This window comes from Myodes glareolus, chromosome 5 (genome assembly GCF_982192425.1).
Source record: "Myodes glareolus chromosome 5, mMyoGla1.1, whole genome shotgun sequence".
Lineage (NCBI taxonomy): Eukaryota > Metazoa > Chordata > Mammalia > Rodentia > Cricetidae > Myodes > Myodes glareolus.
The window spans coordinates 66,897,716-66,915,468 of record NC_142030.1 but is presented as its reverse complement, the minus strand read 5'-3'; the positions used below and the strand labels follow the sequence as shown (position 1 = coordinate 66,915,468).

Here is a 17,753-nt window from a genome sequence, read left to right as displayed (position 1 = left end):
GCAATTTCAGAAGTGCCTTCAGCACACTGCAAACACCTCTACCAGTTAACAAAGACCAAACACCTCTAGTTACTTGAATGTTTTCTCAATAAAGTAGAATAAGGGAGCAAATGGCTAAACTTTTTCTGGATTAACTCGGACATTAGTTGATGTTGATGCTTTTTGTGTGGTTAACCTACTTAAAAGGTGATCACATCACTCTGTGCTACCGAAGAGAGCAACTGTAAAGAACAATTACATAAAACTCTATGCTCCAACTTACCTCATCCTTCTTTCTAACGAAAACAAAGAATCAGAAACCACTGCCTTGCCAGAGTAATCTCAGGAAAGCCTACTGTCTTAATCATGTGAGCTCTTTTTCCTCAGTAATGACAGAAATTTATTTCCACCGACATAAATAGAACGTAATTTTATGAGTACTCAAAATACTTGGTATGGTGGCTTGTGTTTATAACACCAACATTTGGAAGGCTACAGCAGGAGAATCATCACAAATTTTACAGCAGCCTGTGCTACATAGTGAGTTCCAGGTCAACCTAAAATACAGAGTAGGATCCTGTCTCAACAACAACACACAGGGCCACTCGATTTTAAGATGTGAAAAAGATCAAGACCGTTCTTGCATGTGTTTATATTGCTTATGTTGGAAAACCTGTATAAATCCTTCTTTCTAAATCTGTGATCTTAATTCACAAAGCTCTGAAAACCTCAGCTTTGTTGATATCTTTTCTCATGGTAGTCTCTAACCTACATTAATGCAGTTATTTAAAGTCTTTAGAGAACTTAGTTTGATTGCAGAAATATTAACATGACTGATTCCTGACAATTTCTCTAACTGTCAGTAGAGATTTTATGTTATTGTGCATACGCTATATTTTTTTTCTAAAAGCACTTTTTAATTCTAAAATGTCCAATAATTGAGGAAGAGATTACAGATATAAAATGAGTCAATGAAAGATACTACAATTCTATAAAAATAAGGTAATAATGAATCAATGACAGAAATCAGAACTATACTAAGATAATAAAAAACAAATTGTTCACTATTGTCTATGAACTGAACATCAATAGAACATAAATATGAGAAATTTTCTCTCAAGAAAATGGTACTATTTGAATATAAAATTGCATAACAATTTCTTGGAAGGTCACTAGAATGTGAAAAAAGAACTCATTTGTTTTTTTTCTTACTATGTAGCCTTGTATGTTTTTTTTCTTACTATGTTGGACTGGCCTTGAACTCAAGATCGTCCCCCTCCTTTCCCAGTTCTGGGATTACAGATGTGTGCCACCATACACAGTTGATAAAGAACTCTTAATACATATAAAATGAATTTGGAAGGGCTGAGAAGATGGTTCCATGGGTTAGGACAGTTTTTCTACAAGCATAAGGAACTGATTTCGAGGCCCCACAATTCATATAAAAGGCAGACATGGCTATGCATGCCTGTGGCGTCAGCACTGTAGGCAGAGACAGGTAGATCTCTGAGACAATCACTGGCCAGCAGGTCTGTCAACCTAGCAAAAACAGCTACATTTTGGCTCAGTGAGAGACACTGTCTCACAGTAATAAAGCTAGGAGCACACATCCAGCTCTAGCCCCCATATGTGCACATATATACACATAAATAATTCAGATATCAACATTCAGAACCTAAACCAGATTATAAATACTGGACTCAAGATTCTAAGAATTTCTAAAATAGTTTTAAAATAGTTTTATAGTAAAATAGAATTTCTACTAGTTCAAAAACAACATTGAGAAAATTAAAACACCTAAGCAATGTAAACATGTTTGGGGATGCATATGATGCATATTCCTTTATCTTTCTTCTACCAGTCAACTATACAGCATGCCAAAAACTTTCAGACTTGATTAAACAACTTCACTCAGGTATGCATTATTCCAAAACAGCTACATATTGAAGTATACAAGAATGAGTGACTGAGGGCAGGGGAAGCAAAAAATAAGGGGGAGGGGATAAAAAGAATTATTCACTAGCAATATCCAAAGTTAACTAAAAACATCCTATAAAAAGCTAGTGAGTGAACCACATATAATTCATAGCGAGCCAAAATGAAGCCAGATGTTCTTTGAAAGCCTTAAATCCCAGCACCCAGAAAGCAGAGATAGGTAGATTTCTGAAGTTCTAGCCAGCCTGGTCTACAGAAAAAGTTCTAGGACATTAGGACTACAAAGAGAAACCCGATTTCAGGAAAGAAAGACAAAAATAACATACTGGGCCACAGTGAAACAGCTTCCCAACTTGATGCTGGTTATAACATCTTAAATAAATACCAAGTCTCTAGAAGTGTAAAAACTAGGCTTCATCTTTGACTTAATTCCTAAAACATATTAAATGTCATATACTACAACTACATAAGATTTCCATCCCATCAGCTCACAGGAGAAATGCTTACCAACTCCCACTGTCTATAGTTTCAGCAGTCCACGGTACCTAATGCAGTATAATTAATTTCCTTTTTCCTGTGTTTGCTGAACTAGTACCTACCAACTTTTAGAAACTTTCCAGCAGGTTCCTTTTACAATCAATAAAAAGAGAGATCTACACTAACTTAATGATAATGTTGTTAATCATTTTATTAACTAAATATTTTAGATAAATCCTAATGGTAATATTAAATTTTAAAATACAGGATTTCTTGTTCACTCTTGAATGTACTTGGTCTCTAACCCTCCTAGAATGATCAGTGCACACACTTGCAAAACATGTTACACTGATGAATGCAGAGCACTGCCACAGACAATTCTAGAGTAGCTTAAATCATTCCCAGGGTATCTACTCTTGCTATCCACCCATTCACGGTGAAGTAGTTCGTTTTAATGTTCTCACTGTTTACCAGAAAGCATAGACAGTAAGGCTGACTTTGCCGCTCCCGTTTCCTTTTGCTGGCCTGCTGAGCTTTTGCAGCCAATTGACTTTGCTTTGACGCTATAAATATCTGGGAAATGTTCTGCATCTGATGCTCTTGGATTCTGCATCCATATTTAGCTGTTTGTGGCATGTCTTTGTTTAAGCTACTCTACAACTCATAAACACAACCAGGTTGAGCTCTAACCTGGCAAAGTGAAGATGGACTGACACTCAACACCTCTTTACTATGAGGCAAAGCACCAATCTGCTAGACCTGATGACAATAAAGGAGGTGGCAAAGTAAGGATATAAACAAGACAGACTTCCTAGTATCGAAATTTTATTGTCTTGACAGGACATGAGCACAATTATTGTAACACTGGAATGAAACATTTTACTCAAAGGACAGCATAAAGGTTTTCTCTTAGCTGTGTCTTAACCACTTGCATTTGTTTGTGCTTTAAATATAGATCCACCTACTACAAAGTTCTGAACATATTCCAAAGTAGTTCTCCAAATCATGGCAATACACAAAGCTCTGGATCAATCAAAGAGCCAAACCTGTTACCCACAAAGTAAAAACAGTGTCAGTCTTCAGACCTGTTAAATAAAATACTGCTCCTAAAAGTTTCTGTGAAATATTCTTAGGAAGGGAGAAATATTTTTGTTTGTTTATTGTTTTTTTTTTCAAAGAAAAGTCTCGAAGAGGATGTGAGCTGCGGGCAGCAGCCAGCATCACTCAGTACTTCTCAGTAGTCTACCTTTAAAATCGTGTAGCTCCCCACACTGTGTAAGCCAGACCTGAACAGTACCTTACATCTACCTTCCTAACGTGTGACAACATCCCAAACAGATACACATCTTGCTCTGACTTTCCTTCTTGCAATTCAGTTCACTGACCTTTGGAGGAAAGGGTTCCCGAGAGTCCTCCTGACAAGGATGACTTAAAAAGCACTGTGACTGGCTTCTGAAGTCAGGATGGAATTTGTAAGCCAAACAGTAGTTAAATAATGGGACCAACTAAACCAGATTCCACATGTGATGTACAAACTTAGAGCCTGGAGTTAAAACTATTTGTCCAAAATTAGAGAACCAACCTGTGACAAAGCCAGAATTATAAGCCACGTTCTTAACCTTCAGTCATAGGTTCCCCAATTCCTGGGTCCCCAATTCCTGGGGTTCTTTGAAATAGGTGGACCACAATGGAAAAAAAAAATCTCAAATTATGAAGATCAAATATGACCCAAGAGAATCAGTTTTGAATACACAAAGCAGACAAGAAACAATAAGAACAAACTAATGTTCCTTAAATTTTTACTTTCCAACTGGGCGTGGTGGCTCATGCCTTTAATCCAAGCTCTGGAAGTAGAGACAGGCGGATCTCAGTGAGTGTGAGACCAGCCTGGTCTATATGTCAAGTTCCAGGTCAACCAGGGATACACAGTGAGACTCAGTCTAAACAATAAATAAATATTATTTTAAAAATTGATTTTCCATATTCTGTTATTCTGACTTCAAAGAATCATACAATAGACAATTTTAAAGCAGCCAAGCGTTGTTTAGTTTGGAATGTTTGTAGCCAACTACGGACAACCAAAGCAGTGTCCAGGGTCAACTTCCTTAGAAGAAAAGCAGCAGTATTAAACAGTAAATAAAAACAATTTTTAATTAACTGACAGAAATCATACATTTAAAAAGAGATGATGCAGTGGAAATTCTGCCACTTGACAAAATGCTCCCTCTGAACGCCTTCTTGTGTATGAATGTGTGTGCATGTAAGCCAACTACTCCAGATTTCATGCTGCGTGCAGAAACCTGGAACCAGGGGATAAAGCCCGACGTGTACAAAGTTAAGTGACAACCACGCTGTGGCAAAACCAAATAGAAAACCATCAGGTTCTCAGCCCTAATTGTATGTTTTTAGGTGTAGATATGCAAGGTGGGGTGTGTTTATGTGTGTGCAAAAACATGCATGCAAGTCAAGTTCTAGAATAGACTATCAAAACAATAGTATAAATCTATATGGGTTCCATATGAAGGATGATATTTAAAATAACAGCTAGAATACCCAACTTTCTGAACACTCATTTACCAAGTCATTACATGTTTATAAGAGTAACATGGTCCTATCGCTAACATCATAAATTAGCAAAATGTATCCACAATGAATCCCAATTTATATTCATTTTTAGACTCTCATCAACCTGTCATAAATGATCAGCTAAACTGAACTTGCAGACAGGTGGACTATATCAGGCACCAAAGCTTTTAATCTAACCTGATAAGCATAAAGTGAGTAACTTTGCATCAGTTCCCACTCCTTTGCTTTAATTCTTACACACACACACACACACACACACACACACACTCTTAGAAATATCAGCAAAATACAGAAATTTCTAAGAACTAGTCATAAGTTGCTGATTTTTTTTTTGATTGGAAGAACCTTTCCAGAATATTTAATACAATCCACTCACTTTCTAGATAAGGAATCTGAGGGGGAAAAAATAACCTAAATTATTTAATAAGTTTAGTGACAGAACTGAGGCAAGAACTCAAATGTCTGAGAACTTTCTCTCAGAGATAGACATGAAGTCTTGAAGTCAACCGAACCGTTCAAAAGTCAGCTTGCAAACCATGCAAACGTTGGTCTTGAATTGTAAAGTGTAGATCCTATTTGGAAGTATGAAAGCAAAAAATAAATATAATATGTTGATTACTAATAGGCATAGATGCACATTACTACAGAATAGCGTCTCAACACTGTACTTGATCCCAGATGCTCCATACTGGTCATTTTAGATTCAGCCACATGAGCTAAGTGATAAACATCTTGCTATTTCAATATTTTGGAAAGCCGCAGCTACACTGTGAATGCAGATTACAAATCCTTGGGCAGTGAGTTTTCAAAATCAGCATGTTTAATGTTGCCACGGCCTTACCTTATGAGAAAACCACCGTTCAGTTTTAAGTTAAAAGGTGGTTACTAGGAATGCAGAAAGGAAAAGTTTTTAGTGTGTTCATCACTTTAAACCTGCTGAGTGGCAACCCGGTCGCTTTGCAATGAAAACCAGAAACAACAGTGCAATCTGAAACAATCTTTGCACTCAGGATGAGCGGAGACTAAGGTTCCAAGGAAAGCTGTAGATAAATCTACTGCTACCAAACCCTTGAAGTTGGACTGGTGCTTGCTCTCTCACGCTGTTTTGTTGTTTGTTTTGGTCCATTAGCTCATCTTCTACTAAGATTTTTCATATCTTCATTCCCAGACTTGCTTCACTCAACAGGAAGGAAATGAAATCTCATTCACTTGATTGTGTGTCTTATTCCATCATACCTGCCTAAAGACTCAGAAGCAAGTGCCCTTAATTAATCACCGAAGAAATACGTCTAGACAGCTCAACTACTTAAACTTACTGTGGATATCTAAAGAGGTCCAAAGATCCTACTAAGTCACATACCCAGGCGCTATATTGAACTTGTCAAAAAACGCATTTCCTGAAATAAAAAGGGATGTGGGCAGCTGACCTAAGATAGATGGGGTCTGGGAATGCAATGGAGCCCAAGGCAAGAGAAGAAACGCCGGGCTTTTAAGACAGACGGCCTGTGATCCTTACCGTACACTCGGACCCAGCTCTGCTGCTGACACACCGACTCCAGAAGGATCCGATCCAGCATGCCACCGGCTACTGCCCCGCTGACTGGGACGACCGCGTCCAGATCCTCCGGGGGCAGCGGCGAGTCGGACTCCAGCCCCGAGAACATCTCCGGCCACGACAGCGCCTCCACGGCTCCTCCGGACGACGGGGAGAGCTCCATGGTGTCCCGGGGGGGAAGAGCAGGCGGCGGCGGGGCGGGCTCCCTGGCTGCGGGAAAGGGACGACGGCGCGGTCACCAGCACCCGAGCGGCGGCGGCGGCGGCGGGCGCGGACTCCGCTCACCTCCTTCCCCGCCGCCCACCGCCCAAGGGCCGGGCGCCGCAGCCCACCTGCAAGCGGAGGGTGGAACCCGGGCCGGGAGGCGGGTCCAGCGTGGCCCCGAGCGGAGGCGGGACCCGGCTCAGGTGCGGGTCCGGAGCGGACGCGGTGCACCGGGGAGCGCGGGCTCGCCTCCCGCCCCCGCGTAGCCTTCCTCAGCCCCGGCGTGCGCGTCCGAGAACGGCCCGGGCTCGGACTGAGGATGGAGCGCGGCCAGGCAGGGCTGGGCTCGGGGGCGTCGCCGCCAGGGGCCGCCCCCTCTGACCGGCTCCCGCCGCCGCCGCCTCGGGGGCACAGAGCGCCGGCTCCTTCAGCCTGAGGGGCGCGCCCGGCACGGCTTCTGTCCGCCTGGACTCGGCTTCCTCCTGCGGAACGCGCAGGCCGGCCCGCTAACTCTCAGGCCGCCGCTCCGGCCGCTGCTCGGGCTCCGGCTCGCGCTCCTCTGTGAAACCCACAAGCCCGGCAGCCGCGGCGCTGGCGGCGGCGGCAGGCGGCATCCCAGGGTGATAGGCCGGTGCAATCGAGAGCCGAGCGCACGGCCGCGTGTGCAACCCAGTAACCGAGTGGAGGAACTGCCGCCGAAGACAGCAAAAATCGAGCACCGAGATACTCATCGGGCCAGGCCCGCCTACTTTCCAAAGTCTGTCCCGCCCGACCGCCTCTTGGTGCGGGATCCTCGTGCTGCTGCTGGAAGCAGAGACCGTGTGGGGAGGCGGAGAGAAAGTAGGGTGCGGGAAATTTAAAAAGATGGGGAAGGCGCTCCCCTTTTTTCTTAGCCCCTTTCCTGTTGATTTCTGGACCAACGCTCCTCTCTTCTTGGACGAAGAAATTGAAGACCCTGCTTTATTGAACAGTCGCCGTAGGGGAAACGCCATCGTTCTTCCAGAAGGAAGATCTGGCCCCGGATCTTGGATTCTGAGATCAGTGCGAGATCCCCGCTTTGCGCCCTGTCCGCCCTGGGGCTGGCTTTATCATCAGTTTAGAACAGCTTGGCTACGACTTGTGGAGTCGACGAATGGACGGGCCTCGCAAGTACATGAAATGCCCCCAAAGCCCTAGCATTAACTACACAAGCCTCTCTTTTTTGCCTTTGATCTTTGTGCAATCTGTTGGCTTCTCTTTTCCTCTAACAGTATCACTTGTGTTTTATTTTTGGCTTATTTGTAAACTGTCTCCCTCTTTAATGTTGGCTTCATTTTTGAGCTCACCCAGGTGGGATTCACCAGTCCAGGTTTCACAGACTGCAGGCAAAATAATAGTAATAATTTTAAATAGAACATTAGCAACTTGAATTGTATTAGCACATCATAAATATTCAACAATTCATAATCGTGGCTACTTCGAACCGAGCAGACGTTTTCCATAATTAGTTGCTGCTTTTTAAAATAAATCTTTTCGGGGGAGGATTTTTGCTTTGTGTTTCACCCACCCCAGCCCTCATTTCTCTCTACTTTGGACAATAAGACCTCTAGAAGAGGTCAATCTAGTTTGGGCACCCTGGTGTGTTGTTTGGGCTTTGTGGGAGTTAGAAGGTGCATTTTGTAATTTTCTCCTAATTCTTACATAGAGTAATTGCGTTTCAAAGCAAGAAGTGACCTTAGAGATCCTTTCATCCTGCCTCTTGTTTAACAGGTGCAAACAGGACAGTCCAGGTTACCTGGCAGAGCGACCAACCCTGCAACAGGTACTTCTACAAGCACTCCATGATGCTGATTTCTTCAACTTTGATCTCTGTGATTGGATTTGTTAATCTGTTGCTTGGCGATGTAGTAGAGTGATCCCTCCCAGTATGTAGAAACCCACGTGCTTCTATCTGACTGTATAGCCAGTTGTCCAGTTCCAAACCATTATACATTCTTTAGTAAATGAGAGGTGTTGAAGTGAGAAATTGCAGGGCCCGGAACCAAACAAAGCTGCGGGGGTGGGGTGGTTGTTGTTGTTGTTGTTTGGGGGGTTTTGTTCGTTTTTTGTTGGGGGGTGTTGTTTTTGTTTTGTTTTTCTTTTTTGAGACAGGGTTTCTCTGTGTAACAGCCCTGGCCTTCTTGGAGCTTGCTTTGTAGCCCAGGCTGGCCTCGAACTCACAGGGATCTGCCTGCCTCTGCCTTATGATTAGGATTAAAGGTGTGCACCACCATGCCCAGCTCATCACCAGTGTGTAAAAGTCTTTGAGGGGACATTGCTCCTCTGCAGGAGAGGGAGGGAGGCAGGCAAGGAAGGAGAGAAAACCCTCAGCATAGTGTTTTCATTTGTGTTAAATTATGGTTGATATCTCAAAGAATAAGTGAATATGGGCATCAGACATACAAATTCGAGTATCTACTGTATATGTGGAATGTATTCACCCAAGCAATTATCCCTAAAGCAGCATTAGGAGTGGTACTTAAAATTCAGAATTTTTTTTCAAAATTTGTTCTCAGTGTCATCATCCATGTTAAGAAAAAGACTCTGCCAAGCTCCCACTAATCCTGCTGTCTTCACACAGACCAGTAAGGTCCAGGTCCCTACTTCACTTTGGCATCTTGAGCTCAGTCTAACTTCAAGTCATCATCTAATTCAGTGATATATGTCTGGAAGTTATCTGACATCTCTAGTTTTAAAAGAAAATACTTTCAAAACATGAACAGTAAATAATTCTGTGACAGAATCAGAATTTTAAAAATCATCATTAGCAAATGAGAAACAAAATTGAAGTATGGAGTAATATTAAGCAGTCTATCTGAAGATAACTAGATTAAAATGCTAGCCTTCTGTAGGACAGGATGACGTATGTTTATAATCCCTACTGGGAGGTAGCGGCAGGAGGATCAGGAGTCAAGGTTACTCTTAGGAACAAATAGATGTGGGGACCAGCCTGTCTACTTGAGACTCTGAACAAAATACAAATAAGAAACTTTTAGTAGCGTAGTTTTTAAAATCTCATAATAAATCTGCATTCCTAAAAATTTTTGTTTTGCAGCAAGTGACATTTCTGACATTTCTAGATAATGTGTATTTTTGCAAGTGATTGTCATTAAAAAAATAATATAGAGAAACAAAAACAAGAAGTGATAAACCAATTTGCATTGCTGCTTGAATTTGTGCCTGTGGCATCTCTGTGATATAATCCCAGGTTTTCAGAGGAAGGCAGTTTCGGGAAACCTTAGTTTGCAGACAGACCTTTGTGAGATTATCCCTTACCCGTGGCCTCCCGTCACTTTGCTCTCTGTCGTAGACCTTTAGAGATGGCCAGCATGTGCATAGTCATTGGAACTCTTAGCCCCCAAATCGAATCCGACAAGTAGTACAAGACCTGAAATTGAGAACCTGTGGACGGATGTGAGGGTTAAGGGGAGGACTGACCTAGCTGATGTTCTAAAAGTCAAAATCAAACAGTTTGAAGTTTCTAAAGCACAGAGAGGTCAATGGTTGGGAGTATGTCTGATCTTAAGGAGAGATGAGGATTTGAATCTTGGCTGTCTCAGCTTCAAGGCTATGTTGTGCTTGTGTGTCTTCCCCATCCATTTGTTGGAAAATGCACATATTCAGGAGGTCCCACATTTTTTATACCCTATGTAAGTGCCCTCCCCTTTCTCTCTCTCACAACTTTCCAGCTGTGACATGTCTGCACTCCCTTCTAGTATTCCCTTTCTTCTGGAGCATGGAGACCTCGCACTTTATGATTGCATTCTAGATGTCGGTCAGCCTTCCCCTCTATCTCCAATTCCCTGATAATCCAAGCACTTGTCTAAGTATAAGATGAATAATGTTGAGCTCAGGATTCCCATCACTACCCCGTCTGTAGTGCTGAGGTCCAGTCAGGACTTTATAAATGTTGAATACATCCACCAAGATGGCATTTCCTGGATTTCAGACTGAGTGCTTCACAAATAATCTCTTCCTGTTCCCCCTTTCCTCACCCAAACAGCCTTCCCATCTCTAATTTATTAAAAAGGAACTAGTAGATTCTACTTCAGACTTACAAAACTAGTCATCTGACACCTGCGAACCTCAGACCTGATTAGCTATCCTCCTTCCCCTGGGAACTCTCCACTTGCAGTTTTATCTTACCTTCCTTGGAGGTGAATTATCATAAAGCATAGCCCAGATCAGATCACATCGAAAACTAAATTTTATTTTAAAGTCCCTTGTTGCCTACAGAAAAGAAAAATGCAGAACCATCCCGAGCTTAAAAGGACTGCTCAAATGTGGTCCCAAACTATCAAAGTCATTCATTATTCTCCAAGCTGGCGATGACCTCAGCTTCCCCTGAGTTCCCATAGCATTTGTTCCTGTTTCACTTCTGGGATCAATCACAATGAATAAGATGGTATAGTCCTCTCTATACCTCTTACTATCCCCAGAAGAGGTTATAAACATCATGAAGGCAGAGACTTATACACGTTTGTTCTCCCACAATGTCTTTCTCCTATCAAACGTCCACTGACACCAGAAACCAGGAAACAATGAACCTAGATTAAGAGACAATGAAAACTTTGTTTTGTTCTTAGACATATGGGACTGCAAAAGACATTAAAAACCAGGTTGATGAGTGCAGTCATTCCATTCGTTTTTTGTCCTGCCCCTCCTCGGTTGAAAATAGGCATACCTTGCTTCTATGATGGTGAATGTTACTGAGACAGCCTGAGCAGTACAGTGAGATCCCCTCTCGAAAGGAATTAGAATGAACACATCTGGACCCTGAAAAATGACTAGACTCGCCCAAGGTCGTATAGCTAGAGATACAGGAAGAAGTCAAATTTGAGTGTTCCAAACCTCAACCCATCCAGTCCAAAAGCTTAACTGCTTCTCCCCCTCTTCTGTCCCACTCTACATGGTTACTTTTCTTATTGTTAAAGGTTTTCTTGGTAAAGCAACTTTATTCTCTACATGTTATTGAAACTTAAAGCATTTGTGCCACACTCCTGAACCCCACATACAATTTTAGCAAAATTATGCTTTTTTTTTTTTAACCAAAGGACCAAACAGAGACATCAGAGAAACATCTGGTCTGATTCATCAGGGCAACAGCAACATTTCTATTTATACATGAGCACAGCCCTATCTTTGTAGCTCTCAGCTGTTGCTCATTGCTCAGTATGTCCCCCTTTTCAACCTTGTCTTTCCCTCATCAAGATAGCATCCTGCATCCTGGGTTGTAAGCAGAACCTAACATAATAAAAGAAAAATATTTTCCTTAATTCCTAAATGGGTTCTGAGTTTTAAAGAAACTGTTTGTCTACTTTCTCAGTCCCTGTGTCCTAGAGTATGGGATGGCAAGTCTTAAGTGGTCATGTAGCTACCACTCCTCCTGTATTCTTGGTAGAAAGATGTATGAAAACCAAAGCTGAGCTGGAAGTTATGTTTGGAAGCAGTTCGGGTAAAGAGAGCAAATGTTGTAAGTAGGGAAGCTGGGGCCTCACAGCAACATTTAATGATGATTAGAAAAATAGAAGCTATGTGATCTTAGGTAGGAATGAGTGCAAAAGGGATGGAAGGAAGAAATCCAGACTACCGTTTTGTACATAGCCCATGTGCCCAAAGAGAAAGCCACTACTTGTAGCAACCACTGACAATGCTGTTTGGAAAAACCATGGAACTTGCCAGAGACAAGCAGCTCTCCACCAGCTACGTCTTCTTGGCAGAAACTCCTTTCAGAGTTATGACCTCACCTCAGCATTCAACACTAGGAATTCAAAAAGGATAAAAACAGAGGGAACCACAATGGCCTCTGACATCAGGGTCTAATTAAAATCTCTTAAGATCTTAAGCACTGAAAATAATAAGGTACCCAATTCCACCCTGTATAATTTAAAAATACATTACAAAGTGTTGGAAAAGCAACAAAGTTATGATTCTTCCACCCCAGAGACTCCAACTGCAGAAGATGCTCCAGAAACAGCAAATATAAAACTCTTACATTTTGTGGGGTTGATTTGTTGTTGGTGGTGTTGTTTTGGTTTGTTTTGTTGTTGTTTTGTGTGTTTTTATACACCTCTGCTGACTGGTACAATTCCGCTTGGAATACAGAGTGACAACATCTATTAAGCTACATAATTTAAGATCGGGCTCATATTTAGCAAATTAGTTTCTATGTTATTATAGTAACTACAGACACCAAGTTATTTCACCCTAACCGAACAAAATGATTTATTCTGTACCTTTATAGTTCTAATGGTGGAAAAAATGAAGTTAAAAAGTCAAAACCCAGCAACCCTAAAGGAGAGATTTTTAAAAATATAATTCCATTGTCCTATTGGTACCTTGAGAACGATATCATAAAAATTGGCCAATATGTGTAGTTTATATTGATCTACCCTCCTTTTGTCTCTTTTAGAATGGTATCAAGATATCAGTTATAAGCCTAGAAAGTTTTGGTCTTTTGGTCTCAAAAAGACATCCTCAGTAGCACAAGACTGAAGTCTAGACACAAGTGGTCAGAATTGGATTTGAGGCTACTAAGATGTTATGGCAAGACAGTCAGTGTAGTCTAGGAAGAAGCAGACAACTGAAGCAGATTGGAGTAGTCACAAGGTAAAGGAGGTACACAGACATTAGAAAGGAAATGTATTGACTCCAACTCCTAGGATGGTGCTGCTATAGATTCAAGCTCAATCAAACTTTTAGAAGCCCCACCAGTCCTTTAGCTCTCATTGATAATTCCTGTCCTATTTTCCCCAGGGAATAGACCTCATTTATGCCTAATCAAATCTCTAATCTTCTAGGCCTAATCAAATCTCATCTTTTTTTTTCTTTAAAGATTTATTTATTTATTATGCATACAGTATTCTCAGTACTTTGCCTGCATGTCTGCCTGCAGGCTAGAAGAGGGCACCAGACCTGATTAAAGATGGCTGTGAACCACCATGTGGTTGCTGGGAATTGAACTCAGGACCTTTGGAAGAGCAGGCAGTGTTCTTAACCTCTGAGCCATCTCTCCAGCCCCTCAAATCTCATCTTTAACAAATGTTTCTGCCTCCTATTTCTAGAAGAAAAACTAAGGTTACCAAACAAGAGCTCCTTCAATATCCCCCATACCACTCCCATATTTTGCACCTTTCTTTCAAAGGCTAGGTTTTCCTACTTCTTTCAAGTTTTAAAAAATTGTTTTCTCTTACTTGTGCTTTCAATAATGGCTTCTTTGCATTCATGTGTCCATGTCTTCCATCTTATCAAGAAGCTTTGGACCAATGCAGTCTACAGGTGCTCAAACTGTCCTTGAAATGAATCAGAACACTAGTTAGCTAACTGGATGGATGGATGGATGGGTGGATGGATAGATGGGTAGATGGATGGGTGGGTGGGTAGTTGGTGGGTGAGTGGGTAGATATGGGTAAATAAGTATACTTAACAAACCAAGTAAAGCCAAATGCTATTTGGAGAATAAGTTGTAGGTACATAGGTATCCACAATATAATCCTTTTAACTTTTATTTCTGTTTAAATTATTGTAATAGCTCTCCAGGATCAAGCCTAGGTCTCTCACCGACATGGATAAAAGCACCAAGAGCGTCTGGATCATTGTAGAGCCTCTCTCCAGAAAATGATGACAAAAACTGAAACCAACCAGCACATCAGGATCCTTGTTTCTTCTGTGGCAAGACCAAGATAATGATGTGGACCACAGTCATCTGGCAATGTGGTTCCTTCATGAAAACAGTGGCTGGCGGGTCCTGGACTTTCACCACCACCTCGGCTATCATAGTCAAATCAGCCATCAGAAGACTGAAGGAACTGAAAGACCAGTAGAAGTGCTACCATTTGAGCAGCTATGGCCTACAATAAATGAGTTAACTCATAGCAAAAACAAAATAAAAAGTGTTGTTAAGTAAATCTTCTGGCCCAGTATCTTCCTGAAGACACCATCAATCTCTCTTTTCTTTTTTCTCTCTGAAGTTTTGAAAGAGTAGCAAAACTCTTTGTCTCCACTCCCTCCTTACCTTCTGGTAACTCTTTTCCTTCAGGTATGTAAAAAAGAAATTAGGCCTTTAAAAAAGAGTTGAAATACCCTTAATACTCCAACCAATCCATTTCTCTTCTAGCTCCCAAGGTGTCATTGTTTTTCTAATGTTAGTATGTATTACGTGTATGTATGTGTGCATGCAAATCCTTTGATGATTTTTCCTATTGAATTTTTCACTTGTATCTTTCTAAAATTTACCCACATGCATATAAAACATATCCTGGAACTTATGCCTTTTGTGTGCAGTGTTCACAAGGTCTGTCTGTGTTGTTACTTGTCGGCTTTCTAGGCCGTCCTGCCAGGTCAAACTCTGACTCTTTCAGGCAGGCAGTCCTACTGAGTGTGGTCTCTGACAGAATGCGGCGTTCTAGGCCTTCCTGCCAGGTCAAACTCTGACTCTTTCAGGCAGGCAGTCTTACTGAGTGTGGTCTGTGAGCAGAATGCTGCAGCTTGCTTGCTGTCAGCGACCTTGAAACGCTTTAGAGTTGTGGTGACTTACTGGCTGGCAACCGCCAGTACCTCTGCCCTGAGGCTGAAATTGCGGAAAACTAAGGAATCAGCCCTCAAAGCCGTGGCTTTAATCCTACCTACACTGCTTGGTAAATTAAAGACTCCTGTAGTCAGAAAAAGAGATTCAAAGAGAAAGAAAACCTCTAAATGGTTTACAATGTGTTAAAAATATATGCAGGCTAAAAGTTAAAGTTCTTAAAGTAAAAAGAAAGAGAGTAGTTGGGTGTGGTGGTACACACCTTTAATCCCAATGCCTGGGAGGCAGAGACAGATCTCTGTGAGTTCAAGGTGTGGTAGTACACGCCTTTAATCCCAAAGCTTGGGAGGAAGAGGCAGACAGACCTCTGTGAATTCAAGGTGTGGTGGCAGACACCTTTAATCCTAGCACTGGGGAGGCAGAAGCAGAGGAATCTCTTTGTGTTCAAGGACAGCCTGGTCTACAGAGTTATTCCAGGACAAAGATATACAGAGAACCTGTCTCAAAAAGTAAAAGTAAAAATAAAAGAAATAGAGGTTAAAATAAACCCATGTAAAGATGAAAAATACACAGAGAATCTTGATGCTGTATGTTCCGCTCTCTTTGAATTTCTCATGCTGAGGAAGGAACAATAGCTGCTAAGAGATATTTGCTTATAAATGCTGCTGAATTAATTCAATATAGGTATTTTGAAAATACCTTGGTTTCAAAATTGTAGTCAAAAGATATGTTACTTTGGAGAAGAGGATTTGCTTTTGTTTCCACAGAAAATGTGAGGCTGTGGATTCATTGTCGCCCGTGGGGACGGAGGAGGGAATGAGTGAAGAGGAGCAGGGCTCCAGCACTACCACAGGCTGCAGGCTGCCCAGCGTAGAACAAATGCTGGCCGCCAACCAGGGCAAGACCCCATCAGCCTTCTTCAGGAGTATGGGACCAGAATAGGAAAGACGCCCGTGTATAACCTTCTCAAAGCCGAGGGCCAAGCCCATCAGACTAATTTTATCTTCCCGGTCACCGTTGGCGACACCAGCTGCACTAATCAGGGCCCCAGCAAGAAGGCAGCCAAGCACAAGGCAGCTGAGGTGGCCCTCAAACACCTCAAGGAGGGGGGGGCATGCTGGAGCCAGCCCTGGAGGAAAGCAATTCTTTTTCTCTTCTAGATCCCTCACCGCTTGAGGACGTGCCTGTCATTGCTGCAGAAGTTGCCGCCCCTGTTCCATCTGCTCTACTAACCAGGAGCCCTTCCATGGAGAGCAGCCCTCTGTCTCCCCGCAGCAGTCCAAGTGCAACCCCGTTGGTGCTCTGCAGGAGCTCGTGATACAAAAAGGCTGGCGTTTGCCAGAGTACATGGTGACCCAGGAGTCTAGGCCTGCTCACCGTAAAGAATTCACCATGACCTGCCGGGTAGAACGCTTCGTTGAGATAGGCAGTGGCACTTCCAAAAAGCTGGCAAAGCGAAATGCAGCAGCTAAAATGCTGCTTCGAGTGCACACAGTTCCTCTGGATGCCTGGGATGGCAACGAGGCAGAACCTGATGACGATCACTTCTCCATTGACGTGAGCTCCTGCCTGGATGGGCTTCGGAACCCGGAACTGGGGCCAGGCTGCACCTGGGATTCCCTGCGAAATTCTGTGGGACAGAAGATTCTGTCCCTTCGTAGCTGCTCTGTGGGCTCTCTGGGGACTCTGGGCTCTGCCTGCTGCAGTGTCCTCAATGAGCTCTCTGAGGAGCAGGCTTTCCATGTCAGCTACCTGAACATTGAAGAACTGAACTTGAGTGGGCTCTGCCAGTGCCTAGTGGAGCTGTCCACCCACCCAGCCAGTGTCATAGTTCTACAACTACCAGGGAGGCAGCCCGAGGTGAGGCTGCTCACTGCGCCCTTCAGTACCTCAGGATCATGGCGGATAGCAAGTAACACCCTGGCTGCAGTGATGGATGTGCACCTTTTGCCTCTTGCTGCTCCCGACCATGGCCCCATGAATCAGCATAGCTCTGGACCCCTCCAAGGATGCCATCTCTACCTCTGGCACAGACTGCCTGCCTTGAGACTGAGGAAGACATAGGCAAGTGAGGGCCCTAGCCAGCACAGGATTTCATTCTATGGATGACAAATGAAAAGTAAATTGGAATTCGAACGGATTCTAGAATAAATGCTGCTCATTGGCTTCCAAAAAAAAAAAAATCCAGTTTGATTAAGGAAGACCACCTGAGAAATCTCCAGTAGGAACAGATGACCCAGATGTCTGAGTTCTACATCCAGAAGAGATTCAAGACTGCTGCCTGACATGATCAAGACTCACAGGATACTCCAGTCAGGACTTGATTATAACTCTAAATTTTCTTTAGGTCCCCATTAGATTATCAGCACCCCCAACCAGCTGGAAGTAGCCTGGAAAACTACGCCCACATTCCCAAAAAATAGACTATGAATATTATCCTTTGTTTAAAAAAAAAAAAAGAAGAGGGGGAAGTGG

At 42.6% G+C, this 17,753-nt stretch overlaps 1 protein-coding gene and 1 pseudogene across 5 annotated transcripts in view; one reads left to right on the top strand and one right to left on the bottom strand.

The window, feature by feature from the left end:
* Positions 1-6,805, bottom strand: part of Rasal2 (RAS protein activator like 2) — a 267,727-nt gene extending 260,922 nt beyond the window's left edge. Inside the window, exon 1 of one of the 4 annotated variants that reach the window (XM_085688048.2) lies at positions 6,494-6,805. In XM_085688048.2, the coding sequence (XP_085544174.1) occupies positions 6,494-6,695 (202 nt within the window). In that variant the 5' untranslated portion in view covers positions 6,696-6,805. The remainder of the gene's footprint in view (positions 1-6,493) is intronic. The other 3 variants (XM_085688049.2, XM_048420873.3, XM_048420874.3) reach the window with 3 other exon arrangements.
* Positions 6,806-7,475: 670 nt separating this feature from the next.
* On the top strand, positions 7,476-17,331 carry LOC146894934 (RISC-loading complex subunit TARBP2 pseudogene; annotated as a pseudogene). The gene is made up of 3 exons (XR_015737902.1): positions 7,476-7,885; positions 8,486-8,537; positions 14,286-17,331. The product of XR_015737902.1 is annotated as an RISC-loading complex subunit TARBP2 pseudogene (transcript).
* The last annotated feature ends 422 nt before the right edge of the window (positions 17,332-17,753 follow it).